General features: G+C 33.2%; 1 protein-coding gene across 6 annotated transcripts in view; it reads left to right on the top strand.

Annotated features, from left to right (window-relative positions):
- RTTN (rotatin) overlaps positions 1–22795 on the top strand; it is a 74526-nt gene that overhangs the window by 43594 nt on the left and 8137 nt on the right. For all 6 annotated transcript variants that reach the window (XM_048940745.1, XM_048940744.1, XM_048940746.1 and 3 more), the window contains 14 exons: positions 1224–1331; positions 1949–2107; positions 2478–2549; positions 3788–3980; positions 4993–5075; positions 8977–9088; positions 9827–10022; positions 11038–11128; positions 11718–11868; positions 12033–12170; positions 12683–12894; positions 16351–16456; positions 18936–19030; positions 21912–21989. In XM_048940745.1, the coding sequence (XP_048796702.1) occupies positions 1224–1331; positions 1949–2107; positions 2478–2549; positions 3788–3980; positions 4993–5075; positions 8977–9088; positions 9827–10022; positions 11038–11128; positions 11718–11868; positions 12033–12170; positions 12683–12894; positions 16351–16456; positions 18936–19030; positions 21912–21989 (1794 nt within the window). The remainder of the gene's footprint in view (positions 1–1223; positions 1332–1948; positions 2108–2477; positions 2550–3787; positions 3981–4992; positions 5076–8976; positions 9089–9826; positions 10023–11037; positions 11129–11717; positions 11869–12032; positions 12171–12682; positions 12895–16350; positions 16457–18935; positions 19031–21911; positions 21990–22795) is intronic.

The following is a 22795-nucleotide window of genomic DNA, read 5'->3' as shown; positions in this document are numbered from 1 at the left end:
TTGTTTACAGGTCACATGATTAAGCGTGAGATCTTGTGGAGAGAGGAATACAAAGTTAACCTTCTTACTCTGCACAAGCAATGTTGTACAGGAAATATTCTGGATAACTAATTTAAAAATAAAAATTACAGTTTATTATTAAAGCTAACTTAAAATGTACAATCTAATGAATTGAGATAAAAACTAGTTAAAATCCAGGTGTCTTTTAATGTTATTTTGCTCATTAGCAGTATTATGAACCATTCTGGTTCTTTGTTACTTAAAGAACCACCTTATTAAGTTGGATGTAGAATCCTTTAGCTCATAGCAGTGGACAGAAATGACCTACAGTTGTTCATAGAGTACATGAGAAATAGAACAGATGCTTAGTACTTGATAGAATTGCTACAATGTTTTATTTCCTTTCTTTAGTATTGCTTTACAGTCATGTTTTGCTTACTTGGGTGTATTTCATTTTGTATTTTAATTCTCCTTCTACCTCAAAGACTGTAAAAAACGATGTTTACTGTTATTAATATTGTGTATTGAGAAGATTCATGCGAAAGACACTGTTCCAAGTGAGGCATCCAAATGCAGTCATCTATTCTGTAAAAAAAAAAAAAAAAAAAAAAAAAAAAAAAAAAAAAATTAAAAAAAATACAGGGCTGAGACGTTCAGAAGATGCACCTATAAAATTTTGAATTGCATAGTTCACACTGAACATAATGCATTGTGCAGTGCCATGATTAAACAAAGCAAAATGAGTATGGGGTTTTTTTGAGCTGAATTAAGGAGCTGTATTTGCCAAATATGAATTCATGGAATCTGCAGCTAAATAGTATATGGCAAAGTAATAAACTGACTAAAGAGATAGCTGCATGTTCTTATTCAGCAGTTTCCTGCACACATATCATGTCTCAAATTTTTTTTTTAGTCATTTAAGAAAAAATAAAAAATGTATGGAGTAATTCCTAAATATTCCCAATATTTCAAGTAAAATATTTAATCCCTTTTGTACTATTATCCTAATACTAACCAGAAATAGTCACAAATTTAATTTTCTTCAGTAAGTGGAGTTAATACAATATATGTATATTTATAGAGACAATGAACATCTTTTTCCTGGAGTATCAGTGTTATGTGCATTTAAAATAGTTTAGTATGCAACTGACAGCCCAGGCTGTTGATAGGCATTGAAAGATTTAGAAAATAATTTCTTACTTTATTTTCTGTTTTCTGATCAGGACTGGGTATCTCTTTGGTCTTTGCCTTACAATAACAGTGAAGATCAAGTTCCTTCCCACCTAGGTTTGACATGGCTGGTTCCTTTATGGGTAGATAGAGATCCTGAGGTTAGTTAATGTAAAGTTGATATCTTATTTTGACACCTAGCTATGTGCATGATTTTTGTTTCGGGAAGTTTATATTGGAACTACTGATTTGCATTATTTTCAGTGTTACTGACTGTGTCCTAAATAACAATACTAATAAAGAAGGGAGAATATTTTCTTATAAACACTCTGAAGTCCTTCTCTGTATCTTCAATTTTCTATCCTCTTATTAGTCATTTATGATAATGAATCGTAGGCGGTTTTCATCAACATTGCTTTAGCTCTAATGCAAAAAATGTGTGTAAACTACAAATTTAGAGCAAATATATTTGATGCTCAACTTTTAAATTATGAGTTTTTGAATCAGAACTATTTTTAAATGGTAAAATGCCGAGAATATTGAATATACATTTAAGTATTCAAAATTTTATTCATTTTGTTATTTATACATACGTATAGTTATAACTGTGAGTATAGAGCCAGGTGAATGCAGGAAAAATAACTTGTTTAAACAGTCTAAACCCTTTTAAAATCATTCTGTTTAAGCTACAGATTTAGTTGATTGAATTCAACAATAATTTAAAAAATGTGTTATTAGTGTGAGTAATGTCATTTTCTATTGTGTTTATATGAACTAGGTCAGATTTACTGCGCTTGGAATAGGATCAGCTCTTACATCTCTTGAAATAGGCTGTATTGCTTTAGCAGAGAGTTGCCAGAACATTTCAGGAGGGCTATGGGGAACAGCGTTAAACATCTTTCTAGACCAATCTGAATGCAGCATGGTACGCAGGGAGGTATGTTTCTTGTCACATTCTGCTGTCTTAAATTGTTGTAGGTAGTTTGTTATGGAGAAAACAAATAGCTAGATTTTAATCTGCTTTGTTCTATTTGAAAGCACTTCGGCGTACCAGCTTGTCACCTGTTATCTAATAAATACTTCCTCATTGCAAACATAAGGTAATCTAATTTGCTCTTTTTAACTGTATAGACATCTCTGTCTCTCAACTCTAGCTGTAAGATTTCTGTCTACATGAACATGAAAAATCTTTGTTTTGACATGTATGTAAAACAGTGGAATAATTTCTCAACTGTCCAGTTCAGTTGTATGTGCTTTATTGAGCTATGATGGCTAGACAGTAATGTTGATGCATTCATTTCTTTTAGGCTGCTTTTATTCTACAAAATCTCCTTGTGATCCCAATTCCTACTGAAGGTCTAAAAGACTGTATTTGGCAGGTGAGTGACTATTACACTTGATGAGAAAGTTTATACTGTCACTGAGAGGCATTATTTGATATAAGAGCTTATGTCAATATATCTAAAAACAAATTTAAAAAATTACATCTGAGATGAGAAAGAAGTATGTGAATAGATAAGCTTCTCCCACCTCCCAGAGACCTCAAGAAAACAAGTAAAGCTTTATTGTATAGTGTCTTAGATAATGTACGTACGGTATCTTATATATTATCAATGTTTTAAGATAAAAATTGGTTAGTTATTTTGCCAGGAATGCAACTTGAATTTAGGTGTATAAGAAAGAAAAACTCTGAGAAAGCAGAGTTTAATGTAGTGTTTAATATTTTGAAATATGAGTGACAAAAAGCATGCCTTCCCAAAGAAAGATGAAGTGGCTTGTTGGTTTAAAGACTTTCTTAAGAGCATACTCCCTTGCTTAAAGAGATGCTACAGCAAGTTGCTCAGGGCTATGTCATAAAATCATAGAATCACTCAGGTTGGAAAAGACCTTAAAGATTATCAAGTCCAACCATCACCTAACCATACTACCCTAACTAACAACTCTCTGCTAAATCATGTCTGTGAGCACCACATCCAAATAGTCTTTAAACACATCCAGGAATGGTGACTCAACCACCTCCATGGGGAGCCTATTCCAGTGCTTAACAACCTTTTCTGTTTCAAAGTTTTCCAGATATCCAACCTAAACTTACCCTGGTGCAACTTGAGGCCATTTCCTCTCGTTCTGTCACCAGTGAGAAGAGACCCCACTCTCGCTGTAAGCACCTTTCAGATACTGGAAGAGAGCAATAAGGTCTCCCTTCAGCCTCCTTTTCCCCAGACTAAACAGCCCCAGTTCCTTCTCCTAATAGGGTATATTCTCCAAGCCCTTCACAAGCCTTGTTGCCATTCTTTGGACCTGCTCCAGCACCTCAATGTCCTTTCTGTACTCAGGTGCCCAAAACTGAACACAGTACTTGAGTTGATACCTCACCAATGGCAAGTACAGGGGCAGGATTACTTCCCTAGTCCTGCTCACCACACCATTCCTGATACAAGCTGGGTTTTGTTTTTTTTTTTTTTTGACTGCCAGAATCTGGTAATCTATAAAACAGCTAGACATATACAGACAAACAGTATTAGGCTTGAAGTTGTGTTTTGTTTGTTTTTGCCAGTTTAATTTTTTATGTAAAAGATTCCTTTAAAGAGATTAACTTTGTGAATTTCATTGTTTTCAGGGACCTTGTGTACATGATGAAGAAACTGGCCTCTCCCAGACTGGAAAACCTGCACTTAAGGCTCTTTTGCATCACTGTCAGTTTTACCAACATTTGAATCAGATGGTGAAACATTGTTACTTAGGTTGTTATATGTTTGATGTGAATTCTTCCAAGGAAGACAACCACATCATTGAAAAAGGTGGTTCAACTGGTAAGTTATGTTAATTTTGCGTATTTTTAACTTACTGAAGTAACATCTAGTTAAGTAATTCGTATTAAAGATGGAGTTCAAATAGAATGTGTTAGCCATGAATGTAAATGTTTTCAAGCTCAATTTTTACTTTAAAGTTCTAAGAATAAATCACCCATTCAACAAATTTCAGAAAAAGCTCTGAACTGTTTTTTACAACTTCAAAAATTTATAAATGGAAAAAGATGTACTGCAGAACCAATTACTTTACCTTGCAAAGCATTAGGGGTAAAATACTTCTTACACTTGTGACTTTGACATAGCAGTACAATCAAAGTTTAAGAAAAAAGAAATACATAGACAGGTATGTTACCAGGAGAAGAGGCTGACCCCCACCTTACTGCAACCTTCTTTTAGGTAATTGTAGACAGTGATAAGGTCTCTCCTTAGCCCCCTCCAGACTGAACAATCCCAGTTCCCTAAGCAACTTCTCATAAGACTTCTGGATAGTGCCCTTCTCTGAACATACTCCAGTTCCTCAATGCCTTTCTTGTAGAGAAGGGCCCAAAACTGATTACAGTACTTAAGATGTAACCTCACCAGTGCTGAGTACAAAGGAACAAGCACCTCTATAGTCATGGTGACTACACTATTTCTGCAAGGCAGGGTGCCATTGCTTTCTTGGCTACCTGGGCACACCGCTAGATTGTGTTCTGCCAGCTGTCAGCTAGAACCTCCAGATCTTATTGATCAAATGTAGCTTTCTCCATGCTTTTTTTGTTATAGCAGAAGATTGTATTCTATTCAATTTCTGTTTATTCAAGGGATTTACTGGATAATAATACAGTGGTACAATATGTAGAAAAACTGAAGTATTTTCAGACTATCTGAAATATTTTGAGTATTTGAGAATAACTGCTTAGCTACTTCTTTGTAGCATGAAACAATGTTTTGAAAGAGTTGTTAATCTATCTGCTGGTCTTGCAGTAATGTTTGTTTGATTCTGGTGTTTTTTTCTTTCCCCTCCATACAGATTTTGACGATTCTCTTAATCTTTGGAAGGCTCTGTCTAGTCAAAGCCCATCTTCACATTCTCAGTCAACATCAGAAACTATGGTAACTTCCAGGTTAACCTCTTTATGTCAACTGCATTGTTGCTAACAGTATATGTTAAGGAAAATTAACACTGTTGGAAATGCAACTGCTTAAATATGAGTTTAGTTTAAGAGCTGAAACTAAATTGAAATTAATTCTAAATTAGTCTTAGGACGCTGAAGATAGGACGCTGGAGTTTAAAGATATAGGAATGTAGTCATTTAAAGTACACTAGGTGGCATACTTTCACCGTAGCAGACAAAAAGAAGTCTGCAGGTCTTACTGAAGGAAAAATATTTTTCTGTATGATACTGATTTGATGATAACAGCCACAAGTATTTGAGAGTTGCAGGTAAAAATACTTATGTTGGAAACTTTCCTGATTTATTTTTTTAAATTTTTCTAGTTAATTTCTACATCTATTCATTGCATAAACACCAACCTAGGAAGATGCAATTCCTTTTTGCTTCTATTAGTCACATCCTGAACATCTTTCTGGAAACCAAAATGATGGTTTTCATTTAATTCTGTAAATTGATAATAAACACAGCTGGATTCTTTTTCTAATGTATTTGAAATCAGTTCTAACATATAACAAAAAGACAGTGTTAGTTTTCAGTTTTTTCAGATTTCATGTAATCTGTGCTTTACTTGAACTATCTGCTGCCAAAGACTTTTCATGTGATTTTAAGTGAAAATAGTATGTAAGTTACTCTTAGGTTTTGTTATTTTTCCCCACCTCTATTTTTTCTCTAGATTTACAAAAACTAAAAATTAGAAAATTAAAAAACATATTCATAGAAGAAATTATTCTTTTATTTTTTACTTTACCATATAAAGTAGTATGTTAGAGGTCTTGAGAGGCTATCAGTACGATTATACACGATTTATAGAATGAAGAATGGCAATGTGGGAATGAAATCAATGATTCAAGGTCACATAAAAGACAGCAAGCAGGAGAGCTGAATTACTTATACTCTGACTGATAAATGCGGTATATTTTGTATTTAAGATCTCAGTGAATTCCATATTTTTGTCCAATTTATTTTGCTGTAAACTGTACTGTGAGTGTTGCTGTTTTAGGAAAATAACCATGTTTTGTCTCTTATGGAATTTACTACTTAAACATTAATCATAACGTAAATACATTAGGGCTGTTCTTTGTCCAGGGCTGCTTAGCAGAATGAACAGTTATTTTAAATTTAAGCTAAGGTTCAGGTTAAGGATCTATAAACATTTCCCAAATAACAAAGTCATGGTCATTCTTACCTGTGAAATCTTTGTCCTATTTTATAAATAATGTGTATTTTATTTTCAGGTTCTATGCTTACCAAATTGTTCTACAGCTAGGCAATTTAAATCTTTGAAAAAAAAATTAAGCATTGGAAGTCTATTAAACACCAGAAGGACTGTTTACTAGTTTAAAAAAAATACCTTTTATTCATATCTAGTAGATAAACAGTAAAACCATTTCTCTTGTTTTCATTGTGATGAGTTTCGCATTCTTTTCTAATTGTTCTAGTCTACAGTCGTTGTCTCCCCATCACACAACTTTTTTTTTTATGCCATTGAACTCCCTTGGAATATCTGTTGTTTTGCTATTAAGCAGCAGAACGCTTCATTGCTCCCAGAAAGAATATGGTAGCAATAGTCAGTATCCTTTTGTGGACATGATGTCCTAGACCTCCAGCTGATCCTTATCAAAGGTGATGTGTGGAAGTGGTTATCTTTTATTTCCTGGAATACGTAACACTGTGGAAGTAACTTTGTTGCATTACTGTATGTATTCTGTTAAGATAGCGAAAAGATTAGTTTTTTAACCCATATCTCAGTATGAAGCAATTAGAAATAAATGTCATATTACTGCAAGAATATAATGTTTTTCTAACCAGATAAAACTTTCATTGATTTTTTTTCCTTACATATTTAATACTCTATTTTTTATTTATTTGCCAAAAATCTTTAGGTATTTTTGCAACAAACATAATTTATTGTCCTATTTAAATGATATTATTTATTAACATATGAATGTACTTAAATGAATTCATAATAATATCTTTAAGATGACTCTCAACATAGTAATAATTTCTTACTTGTTGCAGAAGTGGAGGTTGCATTTGGAGTTTGTTACTTGAGAAAGATTAATGCCTTTTGTCAATTATTAGAATGCTTGGAATTGTAGTGCTAAATTGTAGTGCAATTTGTGTGCTATTTTGTGTGCTAATTGTAGTGCAGGATTTTCATGTGTCCAGATGGATTGATTTACTCTTGTATAAATGATTTTAATAACTATTTATGTCAACAAGTGTTAAACTTTAAATAATTTATTTCAAATGTCAAATATGCTTTTTAGTTATATATCTAAACAAAGTTTGAATTTGAATTAGTTGGTGCAATTTGGTACTGCTTTTTAGCAACACAAAAGTACCCTGTTAGGCATATCTTAGTGATTCTGTGACCCCAGATATCTTAGGTATGAGTGTTCTTGACTTCAGACACACACCCCAAATCTCACTTACAAATCTTGCCACCTCCAGATTTCTGTTCATGCATAGATTTTAGTCTCGAGTAAAGTTGTGCATGCAGAACCATAGGACAGTTTCTATTGGAAGAGACTTTAAACATCATCTAGCTCCAACCCCTCTTCCAACAATGGGAACACCATCCGCTAGCTCATCACTAGCCCCATGGAAGCCTGGCAACATCTGGCATTGATGGTTAGCGGGACAGCGGGATTAAATCTTCTCAAAGAAGAGAAAGTACGGTGTGCAGAATTGAGGTAGCTGAATGTGCTCCTGAGAAAATCAAAGCCTGGAAAGCATGACCTAGCTAGCTGCAAGAATACAATGAGTAGGAAGAGAATAATTCTGATTTCCTTTTTTCCTGCTCCATCTTTTATATTTTGTCAATTGAGTTGGTTCTGACTTTTCCATAGTTAAAGAATATTCTAACCGATACTTTAAGTTTTATCACCAAAAATTCTGAAATATTTCAGTCTTCCTTAGAAAGCTCACTATGAAGAAAAGTCTAGAAAGATCCTTCTTCAACTTGTGACTGTCCTGAGATTTCATTGCTGTTCCCAATGCTCTGTACTCTTTACACTGTAAATTGTTATTCTTGGAAAAAAACGTTATGTGAATTGTTTAGATAAGAATCAAAATTATCAGACCTGAAAAATGACCAGGTATGAACAGTACTTGTCATTTATTCTGCAATATGTCACAGGTCTTGTGTCACAAAACTGTTAAAATTTGGAGTCTGTGTCTTCTGATTTCAAGCTTGTGGTCATAAACACCATAATAAAAGCATTAAGAATCCCTTTTGAAAGCATTCAAAATTAATAATATGATGAATAATCTAGTTGTTCAACTGGTAGAAAAAGCATGCTAAATTATTTAATGTGATGTAAGTATCTCGTATTTTCAGCATGAAATAAACATATTTAAGGTTCATGGGATGAAGATTAAGATAAATATTCAGAGTCGGACAGGCTCTGAACTTCAGCTTTAGCTGACAACTAACCCACTTGTGGTATTTTTCATACGTTGTGGTATAAATGCAAAAGTCCTGATAGTCTCAGTAGAGCCAATATTCCATGAGGAATTTGAGTTTAAACACTTCAGTAGTGACAGAACTATATAATTCCAGAAATTTCCAGTATCATAGGCATTGATTAATTTTTAAGTGAAATGTTTCAGCTGGTTCATATTACTTATAGTTCAATATTTTGATTAGTGGGTAAATTTATATATTTTCATATATATATGTAATGTATATATGAACAAATGTCATGAAATTAGTTTTGGTTATAAGTAATTTGTATCTTTTTTTTTTTTTTTTTTTTTTTTTTTAAGCCAAATGTAAATAGGAGTCTCCTCTGTGAAAGCTGGAAAAAACTAATATTCTTTCTATGACTTTCTAGATTCTGTCTGCATCACCAGTACCAGGGAATGTTACTGAGCTTCAGGCAACAGTCCCAGCAAATTCAACTAGTTTCATTCCTGAAACTGCAATTAATCGGCTTATGGCACAAGGTAAGTCAAACTTTGAGTTTGTATGCATAGTAATTACTGCTTGGCCTGCTAATATTCCAGTATTTGTACTTGGGTATAAAGTGTGCGTATTAGTGGAACACTCACCATTGATGCTTCTAATGGTTATTTCAGAAAACAAGTTTGAAAGACTCCCTGTAAAAGGAGATGGATTTGACAGAAGTAGAAATGGTTGATACTGCTTGAAGTGTAACTCATTCCTGTCATCCAATCACCCTTTCAAAACATTCCCTATCGGTGAAGCAGTTGTATACGTATGCACATACACAAAAAGCTTTGTATGATTATAAATGTAATTCAATTTATATGTAGGCTGATAAAATGTATATAATGTATATAAACTTAGACGATATGTAGATCTACATTCATATCTTTATATAAAGATATAAATGGTTTTTGTTTAGGGAAGAATTGAAAGCAAAATTTATATCATTATAAATTTACCATTTATATTTAAGGATTACTGGTGCCCATTTCAGAACATTTCAGAGCTATTTTAAATAGCGCTTTTCTATATTTGATTTGTTTTGTCTTTCTTTTTTTTTTCCTCCCTTGCTCCAGAATATACCACTTTATGTATATATATTTTAAGTATATTCAGACATTTTATTTAAAGTAGAAATCATGTTGTTTTGTGGGACTGCTTTAATTCATCTTTTGTACATTTTGTATGGTGGTTTTTTTTTGTTTTTTTTTTTTTTTTAATTAAACATATTCTAGGTCGAAGTGATACTACCACAACATCATCTCCAAGTCAACATGATTCTCCTATGTCTGCTGCAATGTCTAAACAGTGTGCTGTAGTCACACCTGCACTTTTGTCAGCTGTTTGCAGCCTTCTGCACAATCTGCTGATTGTTGCACCAAAAGATACTGGAATTGCCCTTCAACAAGAATTGCTAACAGCTCTCAGCGGGTATGAAATCAATAGCTGATGAATTACAGACAAGTTATAGTAACAGAGGTGAAAAGTTTGAAAGGGGATCTACCAGTATTTCTTAGTAGTTAAAAACATTGATCTCTTTTTCCTTCTGAAGTGTTCACAAATGCGTATTGGCATTTTTGAATATACAGAGATATATATATTATTTTCTATAGCATTAGTTAATGATACTGTATGTGGTGTTTACCTTCTAATGAACTGCTTTGTATACTGTGTACGGTCTCAGTGGTAATTTAGTTGTTGAGAGGGAGAGGAGTTTTTTTTGTTTTTTTTTTTTTGTTATTTAACACTTCAGTATGTGATGTTCAGCTCTTCAGAAATGCAGATCAGTTTGATTCGTTTTATAATTTTCTAGTATTAATTGCTAGCTATATTTTGAGGGTGAGCCAAGGCTTGTTGCAGTTAAAGAGAGAGTAATGTGTGCCAGCTTTGTGAAGTATTAGATCAGAGACTGTAGTGGGTTTCTTGTTTGTTTGTTTGGGGTCTGTTTGTTTGTTTTTAAAGAAGGAACATCTTCAAAATGGTCTTCAGATTATATTGCATGTTTCCACTCACATCATAACAAATTCTTTCATCTATAAACTGTTTAAAAAATCATGAAGTGGAGAATGAAAATTGTGGGTTTTTTTTTTAAGGCTTTGAAGAGCTTTTGCAGTTGCTCTTCATACTGCAATTAATGATTAAAAAAAAAATCATTTTTGAATACAATTTACAGTATTACAGAGCTGTTTATTCTTACATAAAAAGAAAATAAGCAATCAAATATAAAGAATGTAATAATGACCATTGGAATTCACATTAGTCTAGCAATTATGAAACTGCTGAATGCTACTATAGTTGCTATTACATTAGATTTGTTTAAAAAAAAATATTTAGAGACTATAGTTAAATTATAATGATCTATTTTTAATATTCAGATATAGAATGGTAATTTAGTAGAATGTTTAATTATTTTAGTGTATTTCTAACCAATTTTATTTTGTTTTAGTCTTGTGAGTGCTAATCTGGTTGAGAGATATATCTTGGAACTGAAAGCTCCACTGGGTAATCCATGTCATACAGAACACGTAAAAGCTCAGGTTAGATAAGTACTTATTTTTTTTAATTATGAAAATATTCATGTTTTCTATCTATATTTATTAACATATGCCAGACATGTTACATTTGTATGAATCTTTGTGCTTTTGAAAAAGTTTAAGTGAAGATAATGCACTATGCTTAACACTGAAAAATTAATTTCTGTATTAGAACTGTATTTAGAACCATCAAACAACTGAATACTAATTTTTTTTTTAACACATTGTAATTACAGTAAGCATGTAATAGATTTTCTTTGTACAATACTGAAGTACGAGCCAGATGCAGTTAGTGACACACTTATTTTACATGATATATCTGGCAGCTTTACTTTGGTTCTAGTCCTGTGAACACCTGAATAGTTCTCAACTCACTATGGTGTGCAGTGTATAAGGGTTATTGCCAGTGGAACTACTATTGTCTCAAATTTAACTTATTTTAATAAGTTTGAAGGTGGATGCTCAGAGCATTAGGAAGAAGTGATATGTGTTCATTCAAAAAGTTATGAATCTATTAAGTTAATATATTTTTAAAAATGTGAAAAATGCAAACATATGACTTTATTTCTTATCCTTTGAAAATATTTAACAGGTATTATTGTTACTTCAGTATTTATCATCTGTGTCCAGGCTTCTGAAGTCATGTTTACTGGTGGACTGTCAGCTTGTAATTCAGGAACCGTTGAAACCTCTCTTAAGAAATGCCTTCACAATTCTCTCCATTCGCTCTAAAGATGGGCTAGGTAATGAAGAGCTTTGTTTCCAATAAAGTCATACAGAGGCAGCTCTTTGTTTGAGTAGTGGCTTCATTTGGTAGCAGTTGTTTCCAGGCCCAGCTATCCAGATTTGTGTGTATGTATGAATAGATTTTTCTATATTCATCGATTTTTCTATATTCTCTTTGCAGATTCTGAGTTAATATCTGTTCTTCATGAAACCTGGGTAGATTTCTTCAACCTTCTAACTACATTGATTTGGAACAGTAGCCAAATAGTTTTTCCATTTGTGGCAACAGCTCTTGCAAGTCGTTGTACAGCAGTAATTGGTAATAACTCTTTCTGAATGGGTTCAACCTGGTAGCAAATAAAATAAATAAATAAACGAAAGAGGGAGGCATACCATGTTACCTTCTAAGTAATTTCCAATATCATATACAAAATTACAAGCATAGTTGTATCTGGGGAGCTTGACTGAATTTTTCTCTTGATTTTGTATATTGGACAGTAGTTCTACCTCTAAATTGTAAACAAGTGCATCACTTTCAAATTGAGATTGAAATGATCCATTTTTTTCCTTTTAAAGATATTGTTGCTTATCTTACTCAAAAGGAAACTGAAAGCCTGAAAGCTCTAGAGTGAGATAAGAGTTACAGCAATTCAAGATTATTATGCAGGTGGTTTGTCAAGGGGGAGGCGACTATTATGTTTTTTTTTTTAAAAAAAAAAATTTTTTTAATTGTTCCTTTGTGAATTACTCGTATTTATCACCATGCTTCTCTAATATATTTAGAGACACCAAGGTATGAGTGTCACTCAAGCTTATGATTTCACCTTCCAGATACAATTTGCGATTGTATTCATCTGTCAACCACTCATCCAGCTTTATATACAGCTAGTTTACAGTTCCTTTCTGTCCTTTTGAATGAAGAAGGAAGAAGACAACTGCAAGATAAACAGAGCATATGTCAGGATCCAACTATTAGCTTTCTTTTAGATCACTCTGAAGAATGTCAGGCATCAGTGATTCAACTTACTGAATTAATTATTCAGGTATTTAAAATTTCATTGTGTGCTTTTCTGTACTTTGTTAAAAAAAAGAATGTTGTTGCCTAAAAAAAAAATGTTTCTAATAATGAACCAAGGCACCTTTCATCTGAGACATCTAGAACTGAATTTATTAATGAATTTTGAAATTCATTAAATAAGTTGGAAAAAAAATTTGAAGCAGCAGCTCCTGGGACGTTCTTTGCATGGACATTACTGTTCTGCAAAAGCATGGGATAAGATCTTTTGTAGGAAAGATGTCAGAGTATCTTTGGCCAAATTCTGATACGGTCTTTTTTCTTCATTTTTCAAATATGTTATGAGATTTTGTGGCTCAGGTTGTAATTCTCCTCATTGTAAAATCATTGAAGAATCATTGTTCTTAATAAGATGATTCTGTAAATCAGAATGGACCATTAACTCCTTCAGTTAATTCTCTGCCAGTCTAAGAGCAGTGTTATTGTTCTTTAATATACTTCTTATTAGTGTATTTTCCAAACTAGTTTTAAATTGACCAGGTATCGTATTTTCATTGAATCTACCAGCAAGTTTATATATTGGTGGCAAGATGTTTTTCTTGAGACTCATTCTGAATGTTCTATCTATCCTTCAGTAATTTCATTATTTGAATTTATACATCCTTGCTCTGTTGAAATAATCTTTATCTCCTTCATTTATTTACATTGTTAAAATATCATCCATTTCTTAGCAATAAAACAAATTACGCAAGAAATTTGTCTAATTTACCTTTCCCTACATAACAGTTCTTTTGTCTACATATTCACTGTCCATTTTTATATTATGTGCAGTTTTTCATTATAATAATAATATTGATCCATGAGTAAGCATACTAAAAAAGTTGGCTGCAAATGAAACACTTCAATTTAGTAATGCTTTCTTTTTTATTTTTGTGGGGTTTTGTTTGCTTCTTTGGTTTTGTTTGTTTTGTAGTGTTTGTCTACAAGATGCAGGTTTCAGTTACAACTACTGTTGTGTTGTACTGTACTGTGTGTACAGTTCAACTACATATGATGTAGTTTACAATTTCTGTTGTTCTGCAGTCACTGTTTTATAGTAATTTTTACAGTCACATTTAGTCCTATTTTGATATGTAAAATAATATGTTTTGAGTATGTATCAGTGCACGTTGAATGGTAGGAACAAAATATTGTTATTTTGTTGTGTTAGTATTGTTTTATCTCTCTTCCTGTGGTTCTTGAATTCTTGTCAAATTAACTGAAAGGAGAGCTCAAAAGATAACCTGTGCTTCCTGAAGATTTATGCTACTTATAAATGATATATCTGATGTAATTTGAAAAAAAAAAAAAAAGAAAGAAAAAAAGGCAGAATTGGAAAGAAGCAGCCTCAATTTTCCGAAGAGCAAAGTGCATAGATTCAGTTACATCTATTCATTTTTTTGTTTTCCCATGATAGTTATTGTGATGCAGTTGAAAGAGGAGGTCATATAGTGTAAAATAAGCCATTAAAATGTCAGAAAATGTACTTATGGTCTTTCTCTTAGAGAAGCACTTAAATAATTAACACAAAGGAAGGTGTGAATAGGAATTTTTAAGCTATCACTCATCTCCGTTTAACATCCCAACTATATGAAGTCTAGAAAATGGGTGTTATATAATGGCAAGTGCTTTCATATATCTGCAAGTGTGAATGTTAGAGGTGGTAAATTGATATGTGTAATTCCATACAACCACTTTAATAAATACCCTACTGTCTTTGAAAAGTGCTGGTGCTTTTGTGTATATAAACTTTAGCACTTCTTTGTGCATTTTCAAACTCAGAAATAAATGCTATAAGAAAAACATAATCGGTACATAAAATCTCAAGTTTAGCACCTTATTATTTCTTGAGACAAAATTTAAAATGTTTATGAATTATGTGAACTCCCCTCCAACTAACATGCAGTTGGCTTAGGCTAACATAGTTAGATCTGCTGAGGATTTATGAGACATCTTAAACTTATTTGTCATAATTCATAAAAAGTATTGAAAGTGACCATTCTCATTTCGATACAATATTACTAATAAATTAAAATCATGGTTGAAGGCTTTAAAATTCTACCTATAGCTATTGATGTGCTTCAAGAATAACCTTTTTCTAGCTTTTACATTTTTTTAAATTTAGGTAAAATTTTGAAGTAAATGAAATGGAAAATGGTGCACAAAATATTTTAATTGAAGGAAAATACTAAGGAGATTGACAAGGAACTATGGAGGATTTTCTTATTTTGTTTCATTTTTGTTTTAATTATTAATTATATTAAATTAATTATATTGTATATGTACATTTTATTTATAGTTCATGTATACTTATTTTGATAGATTTATACATATATAAATATATTTATATATGTACACACAAGTAGAAATTTAGTCAGCTAAAAGATTTTGAATGGTTAGAGCAAAAACATCCCATGTCTCTGCTTTGGTGCTTTAATCTACTGGCAATTGTCTGTATCGTTAATTAAAGTTGTTGTCAATATCTTTGCCAAGTCATTAGCTTACTAGTCTTCATCTCCAGACTTTTTAGTTCTCATTCCATTGAACTCTTTGATAAATGATAACCCTTGAACAAATATTGATATTTTATTGCATATTAAAAAATTAAAAATGTGAAACAATTATTAATTAAAGGATTGAATCTGACAAAAGACGGTATATGTGATATTCATAACTGTGTCAAATTTAGGCAGTCGTATGGCTAAATATTTATGAGATTTCTGTTGGTAGTACTAAGCTCTAATTTGGATGCCATGTTTTAGAATAACTTTAAAAATAAGCTTTTCTTTCACCATAAACCAGTGTAGAAACCAACTTTCTTGTATTCTGTTTACACTAAATACCATTTTTCAGTTACTTTGGAAACTTATCTGAGGAGAAAATTGCTAGACAGATAAAATTCTCTAGCAGATAATACATTATTCACAGACAGCTCTCAGTCCTTTCCTCTATCTTGTTATATGACTTCAAATATTATTTTGAAACTACAAAGCATGCAGTCTTCTTATTAGAAATGCATGCCCACAAAAACAAAAATCAGGAACACAAAAGTAAGACAAACTGCTATTTTACTCTCACTGGAAGAGTATGTAAAATTTACCTATGTTGATATTTTTATTCTTAAGAAATTCACTGGTATGTAGTGCTTCTTCATTTTATTGAAGGAAAGTGACATTGCACTGGAAGTATGTCAGTAAGTTGATGGTGATAGTATGCCTAAGTATTAGGAATGGTCTGTGGAAGGCTGAGATTATTAACCTAGGCTTTGGGAAGGTAGCGTGTAAGGAAAAAAGAAAGATGAGTAGGCTTTAGGAGCAAATAGGTGTGAATATAGTGATGAACTATCAGAATGAGAAGATAGACTATGGCAGCGTATTTACAATATGAGTAATACTTTCAGCATGATTACTTTTTCAGTGTGATAATGAAATTGCTTTATTTGTAGGTTTGTGAAAGGAAATCTTCAAAGGATGTGCTGAAAGAAGTTGCTGCAAATGCATTGCTCTCTCTATTAGCTGTCAGTAAAAATGCCCAGAAATATGCACTGGAAGGTGAGCATTTTTAAATGTATGATCAATGCTTTACAAACGGTTTGAAGATGTTTTTCACATTTTACTAATTGTAATAGCCTTTGTCAGAACAAAATATCTAGTTTTCAGAAACTTTTTTTTTTTTTTTTTTTGCTAAGGTGTTTTTGCTAAAATGTATTAATAATAAATCCAGTATCCAGTCGAAAAGTACATGTTTAAATATCATATATGTTAGGACAGGTGAGCTATTACTACTCACATTCATCCATTCAGTACCAAAGATCTCTGACAGTGTCTTAAAGAATTTATCCATTTCTTGTTTCGTGGCAATACAGGCTTGTTAGCGGAAGTATGCTCCGTATTTTCAGTTCTGTCTGTACCCAGAGAAGAAAATACTTCTTCACAGCTCCACTCTTTCCTGCCTCTCTAGTTTTATTCTTCCAATTTTTCAGTTTAAGTAATATTTTTTCCTCTTGCAGTACATCTTCCATTCCTAGGGTATGTACAGTAGTAAAACAGAATTAAAAACCTCTAATGAGAGGTTTTTGAATCTACCAGTTAATTTGTGTTTGTCATCTATTGTACATTTCATATTCGCTAATCATTGCAAGTACCCTTTTTTTCTCTTGAATGCTTTCTCTGTACTTCCATCTCTGCCGGTTTTTTGGTCCTTTAAACCTAGATTGCACTGATATATATATATATATATAGCTTAGGTATATCCACTCAATGCCTGGTCCTAGTAGTGGCAGAAAACTCCAATCTTCAAATCCTATTTCCTGCTACTTCCCAAGGTATTAATGGTCTTTTCAGCCTTTGCTTTAATCAACATGGTTCTTATGTTGAAGAACCCACTAAGTCATCTAAGATCTGACTAATGTAAAAGCACTACGAGTGCTAAAGCAGCCTTTGAATCCTAGCTGTGATACAGCACAAGTTTTAAAGATGAGTTCTGGAATTCAAATGATTGTTCAGAAAATATCTATAGCTCTATCATCAAAAGTTCAGCTCTTAAGAGCTACTTTTAAATGCACAAATGCAAAGTCCTGCACCTGGAGAGGAACAACAGCTTAAAACTGTGTAGCCTGTAGGACCTTGAGATAAGCGGTAGGCTGACTGTGAGAAGAGCATTTTGGACTACATTAAGCATAGCCAATAGGTTGAGGAAAAAGATTATCTTCCTCTACCTAGCACTTTCTAGGCCAAGTCTGGAATAATGTGTCCAGATTTGTCCCAGTACAAGAAAGTTATCAGCAAATTGGTGTGATTTTAGTGGAAGGCCAGCAGGGTGGGCAGGATCTGGAGCTTAGAGGAGGGACTGAGGCCAATGGCCTTCAACTGGAGAAAAGAGACTTTGGGGAGGACCTAATATTAACCTGCATGTATATATGAGGTTGTGAAGAAGACAGATTTTTTCACAGTATGTAGAAAAGGAGGATGAGAGAGAATGGGCAAAAATTGAAATGAGGGAGATTTCTGTCCCCACAGGAACGTTTTGTCTTTCAGGGTAGCCATATAGAGGATCAGATTGCCTAGATGTATTATGCAGTCTTTGTCCTCGAGACTTTCAAGACCAGCTAGGTAAGACACCAGGTAGACCTTGTCTAGTCTTACAGCTGATTCTACTTTATTCTAGTTTAGTCTATATGACCCTTGGATGCTATCTCTTCCAACTTGAATTATATCCTGTGATGCTGTGATCTTCTTGTAACTTTGAGAACTCTGGATGCCATTAAACTAATAACATTTTTTTCACTCTGAACCACCTGAATCTTAGCTTTTTGGTCTTACTTCAGATGTAGCAAATTTTCTGTGAGGGACAAAAACTTGGGTAAGATAAATAAGTGCCCTGATCTTTCAAAGATTTAGTCTTTGCAGCTTTGTTGAAGATATCCTGAAGGGTTATGATTTGCTATCTTCAACCTCCCAATTCATTTTCATAAGCTAGCCTGTCTCCATCTTTGTCAACTGTCTGTCTTATTTCAGTGACTCACAGAAATGAAGAATTATTGGAAAAATAGGTGATAAGAAGAAATCATCAAAAATCACCCTCCAGTCTGCTTATCTGTTCCTTTTTCTTTGAACATTCTGCTGACAGGAATCTGTTGCAGGACAATTCAAAAATATCCTTGGTTCTTGAGATCATTCTGCTAGGTGCAATCCATCTCAGGGGCTGTAGTAGTTACTTCCTGATATCAAGGAGATGATATGAATTTGCAGAATTTGGAGAATTGAAAGAATTGAGTGAACAACTTCAGGCGAATGATAGTAATCATCATCTTTCTAAGAGCTAAAATCTTCTGTTTCAGAATTCCTGTTGCCATACTATTGTGTGCTACTAACACCTAATCTTAGTTTTTATTATCATTATTATTATTATTATTATTATTATTATGTTTTTATTTTGAATTGCTTTGAAAATTCACATTACAACAAGGTATTTTGAATTATTTTGTTTATGAATGAGCTTCTAGATAATAATGATTTTTTTGTCTTCCAGTTGACCTGATAGGTAGCTGTATAGAACAGATGAAGCATATTCATGCGCAGCTGAATTTGGATTCTCTAAAGCCTGGGAAAGCACAGAAAAAAAAGGTAACTGTAAAAAAAAAACAAAAAAACAAAACAAAACAACAAAAAACACAAAAAGAAAACAAACAAACAAAAAACAAACCAGAAGACTGATATGATAAAATACTTCTCAGCTTTTTTTTTTTTTTTTCCCTCTCTCCTTGAAGTGTGTACTGTTGGTAGCTGCCTCAGATGAAAGAAAATAAATGACAGCTTGTAGTGGATCTTTATAGTAGGGCTTCCTTAAGAATCTCCACGTACAGGGATTTTGCAAACTTGATTGTTTGTTTTTTTCAGGGTTGGACTTCCAGCCTTAACAATCATGTCTCTGCCCAGCATAGCTCATTTTTCTCACCTTGTTTTCACAAGAATATATCTTTATCATTTTTCAGTTTTTCCTCCCTCTTTTAAGCTGTCCCAGCCATTTTTTTATTGTCTTTTCCTGCACCAATCTCTTTTCTGTCCCACAACTTGTGCATTTTACTTGTGCATATAAACCTTGTTTTTTATTCTCTGTTATTCTTCTGTTCTTTGTTTTCCAATTACATTCCATTTTCTGTCCTACGTAGTTGGATTGGATGCCTTGATCTCTTATCAGACTCAGCTGACCTTGTCATTAGCTTATCAGCTTGTTTACCTCATTTATGTGCTCCTTCCACTGTCAATATTCTGATGTTTTTCCCTCCATTCACAAGGGTTTTTTTTAGCTTTTCTTTTTTAATTTTCATTCATTCCATCAGCAGATTCATCTATTACCCAGCTCTTCCTTACCACATCTAAAAATAGATGATTTATTATAGTACAACAGTTTCATAAGTTTCTGCCTGCTTTCTACTATTTTCATCTAGAAGAATTATTAAAATGCAAGAAATGACTTCTGCTGTCAAATTTGATATCTCATACAATCCCACATTAACTTGCAATTGCAGAAAGTATCTTTCTGCAGGATAGATGTGCATTGTTTAAGCTAGATATTATTTTTCTCTTTGGCATTGGTACAAACAGACATTAAGCTTGATTTGTGAGGATGTGAAACTGCATTTTGTAACAATGAGCTCTTACAGGAATTTGACCCTGATATTTGAAGATCATAATGATTTTTCTTCAGACCACCTAAGCACTTTATTATCCCTTCTTCAAGGGATGGAGGCTGAAAAGTGTCCTGTGCTGAATATGCCCATACAGATCTATATTTGCTGGGCTGAGAAAGCTGGGGGTATATGCTTCTCAGAAAATGTAGAAGCTATTTAAAATCTGAAAGAAAGAACCCTCTGAGAAAGGTGACCTTGACTAGCCAGAAGGATTTTTTTATATTTAATAAAGAATTTTTTGAAAGAAATTTGCAGGAAATTTTTTGACACATTTCCCCATTGAACTGGGACTGTAAATTGCTGCAGCATATGTAAGTGTGCTCTTGTTCGTATGTGGTGGCACGTAAAGATAAGTAATTTGGTTTTGTATGAGAGAAAGCCATACAAACCACCTGTCAGCCCACTTTGGGGCACATCTCTTAAAGTAGGGTTAACAGAGGTAATTCTTTGCCTTATTTTGACTGTTGGGAAGAATGTATTTGAATTAACTTCAGTCTCGGAGTAACTGAGGCATTCGACCTGAGATTCCTTTTCTGTCACAATAATTATCATGATACTAGCCAAGTACACATACAAATAGCCAAGCTTTAGAAAAGGTCTCAGAACAAGATCTTAGTAAAAATCAAGATAGCCTGAAGCAAATAACTTAAGATAGTGCCGTCAACACAATCTATAGGCTTTTTAACCTTGTAGCAGCTTACACTTAAGTATTAGTTGTATTAAGTTGTATAGTTGTATAAGTTGTATTAAGTATTAGTTGTAGCTTGGGGAATTTTATAAGATTTATTGCTATTTGAGTTTATCAAGTAAGTTAATCCATAAAAAAGTTCTTCAAAGATCTATTTTGTATCTTACTTAGTTAAAAACAAGACAACCAGTCATAAGATGATTTTAAAAGGAGGATATGTATATTTCTTTTTTTTTATTACATCTGACTTTCATTAACTTTTTTGAGATAAATTCGTAATTAATTTTTAAATGTCATCAACTGTACATAGTATGATTGACAAGCAAATACTGTTGTTTCACCTTATTGGAGAATAAGCATGAATGCTACTTTACATCTTTTTTCCTTTATGCTTATAGATGGAAGTATGGAAACAGTCTCCTGGGTTGAACAGTCTTGCTGGAATTTGGTCATCTTTCAGAAATGGCTTAGTGTATCAACCCCATGGTAGTTAGAGGTCAAGCCATCATTAGCTTTTTAGTGTCACAGAACTACCATGAAGATAGATATTTTTTTTCACTTTTATACTTGAAAGTCTTCATGGTAGTTCACTGTCCAAAGGTCTGCATTTATCTGTGTACTATTCTTATAAGGTCAGAAACTTTCCAATATGAAGAATTGTGAACTAAGACAGAGAGAATATATCGATGAATTGGTCTGACCAAATACAGAGATCTGCAAGATAGAGATTGTTTATTTTCACACAAGGATTTTAAATAGGTGATTTTAGGAAGTGATTTATCTGACTTTTTTTAGATTTCTGCTTTAGGATGGTACAACTCAACAAACAAACCTGGGAATTGTTCCATCCCATTCTTCTTTAATTGTCAGAGAAATTGAGCTCTAAATTACAGATCTCTGCATTTGGCCAGTTCAGTCCCGCTGGAAATAGTGTGGCTTAAAAAGAGAGTGCAGGTATACATACAGTTAACCGAAAGAAATCTAACCTGAAAAAAAGAAAGAAAGTATATGGAAGACATGTGACCTGTCATTGATACCTTAGATTTTCACCTCTCATTTGAAATATCCTTTCCATGCACTGTTTTTGTATTTTTGTGCTTATCTTCAAATGTTTTTATCTAAATAGGAGGATAGCCTTAAAAAGCAGTTAAGATGTGCTATGCAGCTTCTTAGAAACTGCCTCTTTCAAAATGAAGAATGCAAGGTAAGTAATTCCTTACAGGAGTACCTCTGTCAAGGGCATGTGCTTAGCCTCCTTTTTGTATATAGAGCAACATGTTAGTAGGACTAGAGGGAATGTCCTCAAGTTGTGCCAGGGGAGATTCAGGTTGGATGTTAGGAAATACTGGAATGGGCTGCCTAGGAAGGTTGTGGAGTCACCGACCTTGGTGATGTTCAAGGAACGTTTAGATGTTGTGCTGAGGGACATAGTTTCATGAGAACTATTGGTGATAGGTGGATGATTGGACTGGATGATCTTGTAGGTCTTTTCCAACCTTGGTGATTCAGGGATTCCATATGTTACAGGCCTACATAAGCCAACTGCTTATCTGAATGGTGTATATCCCAATATCATTGCTTTGGCTACACTGATGCAACCTTTCCCTTCAAGAATCAAGACCATTTCCTTTACACCAAGGAAAAAAATCAAATGAGATTATTGTTGAGAGTTCTCCTTATTTACATCAAGGGTCTGCAGAGTTGGTTTCTTGAAGGAGAGAAGGATGTTGTTGATAACTGGTTTTCTATTATTTGCTCTGTACAACTGCACTTTTTTATTTCCATGCTTTTTGAGTTCCAGTTAGTTTAATTGGAGTAGCTGTAGAAGGGGAACTTGAGCCTTTATTTGCATGTCTCCCAGTAATTAAAACTTTTTAGGGTAGTTCTAGAATAAAAAGTTTAGCTTACTGCCATATTTCTTCAGAGGGATAAATTTAATTGCCAGAAAATAATTGTCAGTATTACTGTATTATAAAGCTGTGCAGAAACAAAAATACAGATATGTAATGT

This window comes from Lagopus muta, chromosome 3 (assembly GCF_023343835.1).
Source record: "Lagopus muta isolate bLagMut1 chromosome 3, bLagMut1 primary, whole genome shotgun sequence".
Lineage (NCBI taxonomy): Eukaryota > Metazoa > Chordata > Aves > Galliformes > Phasianidae > Lagopus > Lagopus muta.
The sequence above is the reverse complement of the archived record's forward strand: the minus strand, read 5'-3'. Positions and strand labels throughout refer to the sequence as shown.